The sequence below is a fragment of the Sitophilus oryzae genome, unplaced genomic scaffold, assembly GCF_002938485.1.
Source record: "Sitophilus oryzae breed Bouriz unplaced genomic scaffold, Soryzae_2.0 scaffold_1518_pilon_pilon, whole genome shotgun sequence".
Classification (NCBI taxonomy): domain Eukaryota; kingdom Metazoa; phylum Arthropoda; class Insecta; order Coleoptera; family Curculionidae; genus Sitophilus; species Sitophilus oryzae.
The window spans coordinates 856,913-868,067 of NW_022146190.1; the positions used below are offsets into that span (position 1 = coordinate 856,913).

Sequence of the window (11,155 nt, forward strand, 5' to 3'; positions counted from 1 at the left end):
CAACAAATTTGGATAATATAACAACAAAAGATTAACATGTTTGTTGAAATATGAACGAAATTTTTGAAGGTACATAACGAAATTTTATAAGGTACATATTCATAAAAAATGTAAACACTAGTTTTAATTAAAAAAAGAATATACCATTAATATTGCAAATTATATTTTATCTTCTCATACTATATGTCTATTTAATTTTTTGATTATGTAACGAGCACTTTGTTTACAGTACGTCTGCTGGATCTGTGTCTATGAAAGGAATGCGGACAAAAAACATTTAAATAAACAGCAATATATTTTATACGTCGACTTGACGAGTACGTCACCGCAAATCGCAATGGGACGCGTCGTCTAATTTTTTACGAAAAACATCGAGAGAATATCGTTTCCCCTCTCACGGATACCCCGTAGCTACAGAACGGAAGACGTACTGTACTCACTTGTTTCGTCGACTCGAACTGCTTGAATCCATTTTTGCTTTTGATCAAATCTGTGTGAGAAACTTTGAAGAATGTTGTTTCGGGAGAATTGCATATCCGGGAAAGTTGAGGTTATTGATTGTTATTGCACCCAACAACCACATAATTACGCCCTCCTTTACGAGTTAACATTTTTTCGGCCATTTTATTAACATTTGAAATTGTCAGAAAACAACGCAACGCCCAGTTCGAGTTCCTTTTCACTTAATTTTTACTGACCCGAAACTGCGTTACATCCATGGGTTACATCACATAAACCTCGTACTTGAGTGTTTTATAGTTTCAATAACTGCAAGAGCAAAAAAAAACAAAATACTTAAATATTATTTGATACGACTTGATGACAAAGATACGATTTCAATATTATGTTAATGCGACCAACATGAACTGTAACCGGGACGGCGTGAAATACATAGCGAAAATTTCTGATTTCTGCCGTATAGAGCGCTGCGATCGGAATTTTTGAAATCAACTGAAATGCACCAAGCCCTATATTTCTGAGAACGGTTCTTCTCGATTGCTGCTTTTCAACTTGTCACTCTGTATAAAGCACAATGCCTTAAACAGTATGTTAACCATAAAAACGAACATAAAAATAAACGTACTGTTTTAAAACAAAAGCAGTTACATAAGCAGGAAGGAACCCATAAAATTTTGTAAGATTCATTATGCTAACAAAGTGAATGTAGGTACCTAAAAATTATAATGAACACTTATAAATTAAGTGCAAATCCTTTAATTTTTATAATGATCTCCCCATTGTTTTGGAAGCTATTAATATTTTCACACTTCTTTGTCTCACTACATGTACATTGTCTGATTATATACATGTCTCAATTTTAGATATTTACTACACAAGTTATATTTTCCATTTACTAATGATTAAGTTTGGTGTGTATTGGAACAAACATTAAATATTAAGTATAATTATTTAAACTCACCTGAATAGTGTAACATACGCGTGTATTTTCACCAGAGTAAGAAGTTAATATTTAATCAATAATAAAACGGCAAACAATTACACAATAAACAAGTATTACACTCGCGTAGAATTCTTGAAACGTGCGTCAACCTTCGTCGGATATTGTTCCCTAAAAAAAGTTGCGCGAAGAGGTAAATAACAGTCCACTTTCACGTCTACTCATTATAGAAACATTTTAATATTCATTAAATAGCGGCTAGGAAACTACGTAGGTACAGTCATGGTACAGTATATAATACACCTCTGGTCAGCAAACGGCACTTAACGACACTAACACTAAACCACACTCTTTGGTTAATAACACCGGAATAAGTAGATATAAAAAATTTAATAAGAACCAAGCTAGTTGTTGTTCAGGTACTTACTACTTTATCGGCTAAAAGATAAATCTATTGACTTAACTGTATATATGCTTATTTTTTTTTCTCTCGCATAGGTATACATAGAACGTTGGCCGTAATAAAAAATACCGGTTACACAATAATTCTCGAATGAATGCATGCATGCATATAGACATTCTCCGCTATATGCATAAGAATTTCTAGAGAATTTTTTCCTTGTACGCGAGTTGTTACTTTATTGTTGTTGGTAGCTAAGGACGTATTAATAATAGACGGTTATCCAATTTTATTCTTTCGGGTTTTGTTGCTCGTTGTTAAACGAAATGGCGGTGGATATATGTCCGCTAGTCGTAGTGAAAACGTCTACTTTGTAACTTAAACAAATCAACAATAAAACTAGTTATAAACATTTATAGAGATGGATAACTTTAATTTGTAATTTTATACATCTGACTATAAGCTTGGCCAATATACAGGGTGATAACGAATTACTTACACATACCACCATTGTATTGCCTTTTATCGTATGATATAGCAGAATGTTGAATGGTTGAAGTTACTTCAAACCATCCACAAAAATGAGTCAACAAAAATTCGTTTGCTGATTCACTGAGTGATATACCAAAAATAATTTAATCAATTTAATATTAAAATAATTTTATGAATGAACTTTTGTTTAAAATGTCAAAGTAATTCTTGTTTTTTGTCGAAATTGAGGGTCGCATAAAAATATGATGGTTAAATATGTCCAATTGCCTTATGAAAATTAAAGTAATATGGGTATGTACTCATAAAAATATATGGAAGTTTGGCCTAGAATTTTGAACATCCTGTATGATTTAAGATTACGATATTTATAGCAAAGTTAAGTATATACCATCTAAAGTAAACACCTAATATAGTTTTGATTTCAGGACAGTTCTTGTATTTGTAATATTTTTTTTAATGAAGGTTGAAAAATATAATTTTTTTATTTATTTATAAATATTTCTGAAACTATCAAAATATATTTATTCATATATTAGGATTATGTAAAGTGATCTGAAATGAAGCCAAAAAATCATCTCGATCCACCCACCCTTTTTTGAACAATAGAAGTTAAAATATTTTCCTGAAATACATCCTGGTACATACTTTAGGTTTACACTTAAACAAAATTCCCAAGTTTTTTATTCTAGGAGCTACAGGTGCTCGATGTACTATTGCCGGACCCTGTATAGAAAAATATACCGAATGTTATTAAGAAAAATCAAAATACTTTTGATAAACCACAATTTGTGCCTAAATTTCGAAATTATTGGATAATGAACTGGCGCATGGCGGTCTGTGTTTATACAAGGACTTTGTTGTTATTCGGTATATACAGGGTGAGTTTTAAATAAGTACAAATATTTTCAGGGCTGGTAGAACTCGATAAATAGGCCAGTCAATCTGGAGGTTGAGGTGGAAAAATTAGTAACCAATCGATCTCCTATCAGATAATGATCTTCTATTTAACCCCTCAAAATCCCATTCGGTCCCAGTGGGGGAAGTTTGAAAAAAACCTCCGCTATCTTGGATTTTTTCGTTTTTTTTTTCAAATATCTCCGTTTGCATAACTTTTTTCAAAAAAACTAAAGATATATGTTTTTTGTAGAGAATTAAATTTAGAATATTTTACCTTTAATCATTTTTTTCTAAAATAAATAGTAATACTTAGAGATATTTTTTACTATAGGTTTTATAAATTTTCCAGTTTTTTTAAACCAATCAACTATAATTTTTACGTTAACAGTATAGTGTTAATACGGATAAACCAAGTATAAATTTAAGCGTTAAAACAATGATTAAAAATAACGTTCAAATATTATTTATTGAATGAAATTATTGTTAAAAAAATTATTATTAAATTAAAGTTATTAAATAAAATCTGCTATGACGTCATCCTGAGCGTCATTTTCGTCCTCAACTAAAATACAAAAGTTTGTGCAACTGATTCCGGAGCACTAACCACACTTTGAAGGACATTTAAGACCCAGTCTTCTACAAGAGCAATTTTTAGAGCACTGCCTCACTCTTTGCAATTGCAAAAAAATAATTTTAGTAAGTCAGGAGGCGGCGCCACATCTTCGAAACGCAACATATTGTAAAGTATCCAACTTGTTAGCAATCCATTCTTGAATCTAAAAAATACAACTTATAATATTTTCTATAATAGATATCTCATTACAGTCAGCTGAAAGTATGTCCTGAATAAATGGAGTTTTGCAAAGTTCTCAGTTGGAGGAAAATTAGCTAAATTAAAGGTAGTCTTAAGAGCTTGTCTTGATCTAATCCTCTTGTATGGAGTGTATCTCCGATGACTGATAATATTTAATACAGCTTGGGCAGTGATATAACTTTAAAAGATAATTTAATCCTGACTGAAACAAATCAAAAATGGGCCTGTCGGTACTGGAAAAAACATGACGATCTTTGTCAATACCTCCACGTATTTTTAGAAATGCTAACAAAGATGACTTGTTTCAGTCAGGATTAAATTATCTTTTAAAGCTATACATAGAAGCTATATCACTGCCCAAGCTATATTAAACATATTAACCATCTGAGATACATTATATGCAATACGATTACATCAAGACCAGCCCTTAAGACTACCTTAATTTAGCTAATTTGCCTCCAACTGAGTACTCTGCAAAACCCCATTTACTGAGGACATACTTTCAGGTAACTGTAAAGATATATCTATTATAGAAAATGTTATCAGTTGTATTTTTTAAATTCAAGAATGGATTGGTATTTAGATCCTTTATAATATGGATGGAAGAAAAATCAAAAAGGTAATCTCAGGGGGGTGGCGCCCTAACCTAACCTACCAAAAATTAATTTTTTGCAATTGCAAGTTGCAAGAGAAAAAAAATGCTCTTGTAGAAAACTGGATCTTAAATTTTCTTCAATGTGTAGTCAGTGCTACGGAATCAGTTGCACGAACTTTTGTATTTTAGTTGAGGACGAAAATGACGCTCAGGACCTATGCTCAGGACACTCAGGATGACGTCATAGCAGATTTTATTTAGTAACTTTAATAATTATTTTTTTAACAATAATTTCATTTAATAAATAATATATAAACGTTTTTTTTAATTGTTTTAATACTTAAATTTATACTTGGTTTATCTATATTAACACTATACTGTTTACGCAAAAATTATACCTGATTGGTTTAAAAAAACTGGAAAATTTATAAAACGTATAGTAAAAAATTGTTCTATATCTATTACTATTTATTTTAGATAAAAAATGATTGAAGGTAAAATATTCTAAATTTAATTGTCTACCAAAAAATATCTTTAGTTTTTTCGAAAAAATGCAAACGGATATATTTGAAAAAAAAACGAAAAAATCCAAGATGGCGGCGGTTTTTTTCAAACTTCCCTCACTGGGACCGAATGGGACTTATGAGGGGTTAAATAGGAGCTCATTATCTACATATTCCTGTTCCCGAGATTGGTTGGTTACTATTTTTTTCCATCTTTACATTACATATAATTCTCGGTTACGTTTACTGGTCTATACCGGGTGCGTCTCAAAGTGGCTCACCCCCTTTTTTATATTTTTAAATTTGGTATGTTAGTATATGACATAACTTAGGATTGATTGACGTATTCAGTTGTTTTCGGTCACTTCCTGTTTCGTCGGAAATGACTACAACTTTTAATTTTGAAATGGCACCCAGTGGCGCATCTAGGGATTGACTCTGGGAGGTCTAGTGCCAGTATTTAGGTAAAGTACCGTATGATCGAATAAGAACGGCGTCAGCGATGGCTATGAAATGAAGATCGCTGTCATTTTATATGTAAATTTATATGGGAAATGTCATCGATCGTCATTTCCCAGCCAACTGGACGCCGTTTTTTTCGATCATACGGTACCTACTAGGTTTAAGTTGAATTTACTGTAATGTATTGTGACTATGGAAAAAAATAACTTTGATGGGTCTGAATTTTTTATTTTAATTGGTTATTATTCATTTCTTTTGTGGCAATTTTATTTTAGACCACATTTTAGATTACCCCGATTTTACTCTCTAGTATTTTTTTACTTTATTCGATAGAAAATGGCTCTGAATCGAAGTAGAGGGGTACTACTCTCTAGTATTTTATTATTTTATTCGATAGAAAATGGCTCTGAATCGAATGACATATATATGTCAACTTTTGACATATTCGCTCAAAAACAAATTGTATTTTAAATTTTAATCTAAATCTAGACTGCCATGACTGTGTTAAAAATACTAATTTTTAAGCAAGGAGCCTTAGAAAAATAGATTTGATCGTCTAATGTTTTGTGTCTTGTTCTGGCCGGTTAAAAGATGCCCAAATAGTATTTTTAAATCATATCTAATTTTTATCTTTTTTTTTATTTTCAAAGTAAAATAAATGGGTTATTTTGGACTTATTTGAAAAACGGTACAAAGAAAAAATTATGTTCCTTTTTATGTTCCTAAAAATATTTGTGCTTATTTGAGACTCAACCTGTATAAATTGATTTTGAGCTTTAAGGTCTGAGGATGTAGTCTTATTTCGAAAACAGAATATCAGTGAGTATTATAGAAAATCCTCAAAATAATAAATTGTTTAAATAATTCTAAACATTTCAGGATTTCAGGTAACAATATAATTATGTTTTTATTATTTGCATAATATAATATGATCAAAACGATTTAAAATTATGCCTGCTATATTTGATAACAAAAAGAATTTTTATGTAAAATGACATTAGAATATTTTTAACTGAGGAAGCCAAAACTGCTTGATCATAAAACTTGTTGATATCCCGGTACATAAGAATATAAGTGTAATTATTTTATTTTATATCTTACATACCAGCTTACTCACTTTCTATATATTTCACTGAATTCAATTTAAAGTTTTATATAAAATAGAACACAAAGTTGACAACTATAATACCGTCGCCCGGCATATAGACACAACTAAAAGAAAATCGTCAACGCTTGACTCATTTTATACTAGGTAATTACTATTCTATTATGTCCCAATAAAAATACACAGCATTACAAAAAAATCTTTGGAAAGTATGACAAATTTTCTATTGTTTTTTAATTTTAAAATTTAATTAGCTTATTTTATATAAAAATAAGTGAAGTAGCTATATTTATAAAAAAAGATTACATTAATTTTTAACTAAATTAATCTGATGATTCTAGAAGGGTTTTTGATAAATTCACGATTGTTCATTTTTATTAGATTTGGAGATAAGGTATGATCAAAAATTCTTCTACTTTTACTGCTAAAAAATTCTAATCTTTCTAAAACGACTAAGTGTGGGTTTACATTTATCCGTAATATGGCTCGTCTGTCGTTAATTTTATGGAATTTTATTGGTTTATTTCAAAAATGATGGGTTATACATAAATATGATTGGAGCGACAGAATGACAAACGACGCATTACGGATGCATATAAACTCACCTTTATTTTTTCCTGTTATCATACAGGATCATAAAACTTTTTGGTTACAATGTATTTTCAAAAAAATGAATATATTTGGAAATACCGTATGATAAAAAAAGGGGTCAGCGATGGCTATGAAATGAAGATCGCTGTCATTTTATATAGGGAATGTCATCGATCGTAATTTCCAAGCCAATTGGGCGCCGTTTTTTTTATCATACGGTAGTTGAACTTGTTTACTTTTTTGGAAATATATATTAGAATTGTAATTGGGAACGGAAGAGTTAAAAAAAATTGTGAATATTTTTCCTATCCACCAACAAAATTTTAGCAAAATTTTAAACTTATTTTTTGAAAATCAAAGTTTTATTGCAGGTCTGTTTAGAATTAATAATTTTAGATATTTCTAAAAAATTAATGGCCTAAATTTGGAGTATTAAATTGAAAACTAAATATTCGTAACATGATTTTTATTACAAAAAAATAAAGGCGGAATAAATTAAAAAGTACAATAAAAAAGTTTTACATTTTTTTTATTAATTATTCCCATATATTAGCCTAATAAAATAATTAAATGAAGGAGTCTTATTCTGCACACGTGATAACTTACAAAAAAAATTATCGATAAACATTAAATGTCGTAATACTTTGGCCTAGTGAATGTACGGTCTCTTTATCCAAATCAAATGGCAGTCTGCCGCACATCGACCTCATATATATCAAAATATAGTACAACGAATGCATGAAGGAATTGAGGAATGCAGCGATATAAAATAAATATAAAACATAAAAACAAATTTAGAAACACTTCCTGTGTACGATGGAGGGGCCGGATTCGTCGTATTCTTGTTTGGAGATCCACATCTGTTGGAAGGTGGAGAGTGAGGCGAGGATGGAGCCTCCGATCCATACGGAGTATTTCCTTTCTGGGGGCGCGATGATCTTGATCTTCATCGTCGATGGGGCTAAAGCGGTGATTTCCTTCTGCATACGGTCGGCGATACCGGGGTACATGGTGGTACCTCCGGAGAGCACGGTGTTGGCGTACAAGTCTTTCCTGATGTCTACGTCGCACTTCATGATGGAGTTGTAGGTGGTTTCGTGGATGCCGCAAGCTTCCATACCCAAGAAGGAAGGCTGGAAGAGGGCTTCTGGGCAACGGAACCTTTCGTTTCCGATGGTGATGACCTGACCGTCGGGCAATTCGTAGCTCTTCTCCAAGGAGCTGGAGCTAGCGGCGGTGGCCATTTCTTGTTCAAAGTCCAAAGCAACGTAGCAGAGTTTCTCCTTAATGTCACGGACAATTTCTCTTTCGGCTGTGGTGGTGAAGGAGTAACCCCTTTCGGTGAGGATTTTCATGAGGTAATCAGTCAAGTCACGACCAGCCAAGTCCAGACGCAAGATGGCGTGGGGAAGGGCGTAACCCTCGTAGATAGGTACTGTGTGGGAAACACCGTCTCCGGAATCCAGGACGATACCGGTGGTACGACCAGAAGCGTACAGTGAAAGTACGGCCTGGATAGCGACGTACATGGCGGGTGTGTTGAAGGTTTCAAACATGATCTGGGTCATCTTTTCTCTGTTGGCTTTGGGGTTGAGAGGGGCTTCTGTGAGAAGTACGGGATGTTCTTCGGGTGCGACACGGAGTTCATTGTAGAAGGTGTGGTGCCAGATTTTTTCCATATCGTCCCAGTTTGTTACAATACCGTGTTCAATGGGATATTTTAGGGTAAGGATACCTCTTTTGCTTTGTGCTTCATCGCCTACGTACGAGTCTTTTTGGCCCATACCGACCATGACGCCTTGATGTCTGGGACGACCGACGATTGAGGGGAAGACGGCACGAGGAGCGTCGTCTCCGGCGAATCCGGCTTTGCACATACCGGATCCATTGTCTACGACTAATGCGGCAACTTCTTCGTCACACATGATTGGTTAGTACTGCAAAGAAAGAAAATAACATTTAGTGTTTGCTACGAATTTACTAAGAAAGGAAAATTTAATAGGCGTGGGTTCAGAAATTTCCTTATTAAGATACCTGGCGATTGATCAAACGTCACGCAAGATGACCAAAAATAGAGTCAAGAATCAATAACGTATTTTAAATGACTAAACCCACGCCGTATATGAACAAAAGGCGGTGCTTATTGAATGAATTAAATGGAACTCTAGAAATTGTCATTATAAATTCGAACGGCTGCATCGGTGAATGAAAGTCCCCTGGTTTAAAAAAAAACTAACCGTTAAAAACCGGTATTCGATATATCGCTCGCCCTGTGAAAAAGAAAAGATATTTTAAAAGCTTAAATTATCTTCTTGCGAAAATAGAACATTTATTTTAAATAAAAAAATCGTAATTTTAAAGAAAAATTCCAAAATATAAACCTGTTACAGCTTTCGAAATTTTAAAAATCCATGGGAACAAATAACTTATATCACTTGACAATAATAGCACTTAAATCACAGTAAAAGCACAAGATAAAAACCGATATAGCCACACCCGATATAATCGCAACATAATTTTTCAAAACGTACACCACCATTGTTCACAATTATTTTCTAGAAAACTTACTTTGATTTGGTTTAAATGTATAAATATATAAAAACTTATTGGTTAAAGAGGTACAGCGAACTTGCTGCACTTACTCTAAAATATCACAAGAACGTTTTACGAATGCTGGAGGAAAAGACCGTTGCAAACCATTTTATAATTATTTGCCCCTCCCACCACTCAGGCCCGAAACGCGCAATCTCTGTCGACAGCCGAACCAATAGTAACAAAGATTACCATATAAGGCAGTAATTTCATCGATTTTCCCCGCTCTAATCGAAAAATTAAGAGTTGGCCAAAGAGTTGGCATACTTTTTTCTTTGGAATATTCATTGAAATTGAAATGCGAGTTTTTAGAAACGACGATAATACGATAAAAATCATTATTCTGTGCCAGAAAAGTCTATTTCCTTATTTAGTAAATAACCTCGCCAAGTTTAAAGCACGTAAAATCTCCACAAATGTCGTTGCCTCTCGCATTTTCCACTTTAGTTTTTATCGTTATTATTTGAAGCTAAACAATAACATTTTAAGTTATAAAATTATCCATATTTTAAAATTAATTTTTCAAAATTAAAACTAACCTAGTGCAACCTCTTAGCATCGAATCAAAATAAACAAAATATCGTAACTTTCGGTCAATGTATTCGGGCTATTTTAAAACAGCCACTTGCACTGCGGGGTAAAAATAGAACCTGCATTGAGCGTACGAACAGGTGGTGCGTCTTGAAAATCACAGCGATTATAAAACGCCGGTATTAAGTATATTTTTTCTTGTAAATTGCTTTTTCGGTTATTTAAAGAACTATAAAAAAAGGGGTATACCAATTAAGGTTTTAAATTTTAAATTAGCAGTTTACAACAAAAAATTAAATAGAAACATTGTTATTTAAATTATTATAAATCTTACCGTTTAAACAAGACACGTCACAAGACTACAACGAACGACTAGCGAATGGGAAGAAGCCGGTTGCGATTTCGAAGAACTAACTCTGAATTCTAGGGAAGGTTGGGTGAATAATTCAAATTTTTTTCTCTTTAAATTAGGTTTATCAATTGTCAAATCATATAAGCGACATTCTTAATGACAATTCGATACCAGTTTTGTCAAAAAAATTTCCTTGTTTCATATTTCCATGGAAATGTTTTATCGGCGTGCCAAGACCTCCCCTCGGAAATAGCGACATGGGATCGCCCGGACCCCACTTACCTCAATCACCAACGTTACCATATTTGGGCATAAAGAGCGCAAACCATTCCGATTGGTTGAATTCGAGTCTTGTAGCAAGGAAGATTAGATAAAGTTCTCGCAGAGGTGCCGTTGTTTTGCATTTTTCGCTATTAATCATA

The 11,155-nt window shown here is 32.8% G+C and overlaps 2 protein-coding genes across 4 annotated transcripts in view; both read right to left on the minus strand.

Annotated features, from left to right (window-relative positions):
• The window catches only part of LOC115878559 (actin-3-like), a 36,318-nt gene extending 28,926 nt beyond the window's left edge, over positions 1–7,392 (minus strand). For 2 of the 3 annotated variants that reach the window (XM_030895084.1, XM_030895083.1), the window contains exon 1: positions 1,421–2,046. The gene's annotated coding sequence lies outside the window, so the exon portion shown is untranslated. Of the gene's footprint in view, positions 1–1,420; positions 2,047–6,679 lie in introns of those variants that run through there. The other variant, XM_030895088.1, reaches the window with a different exon arrangement.
• Positions 7,393–7,764: 372 nt separating this feature from the next.
• LOC115878558 (actin-5C) lies at positions 7,765–10,025 on the minus strand. The gene is made up of 2 exons (XM_030895082.1): positions 9,827–10,025; positions 7,765–9,195 (listed from the first exon to the last, which is right to left on the minus strand). The coding sequence occupies exon 2, from the start codon at positions 9,181–9,183 to the stop codon at positions 8,053–8,055; it is 1,131 nt and encodes a 376-aa protein (XP_030750942.1). The 5' UTR covers positions 9,184–9,195; positions 9,827–10,025; the 3' UTR covers positions 7,765–8,052.
• Between the last annotated feature and the right edge of the window lie 1,130 nt (positions 10,026–11,155).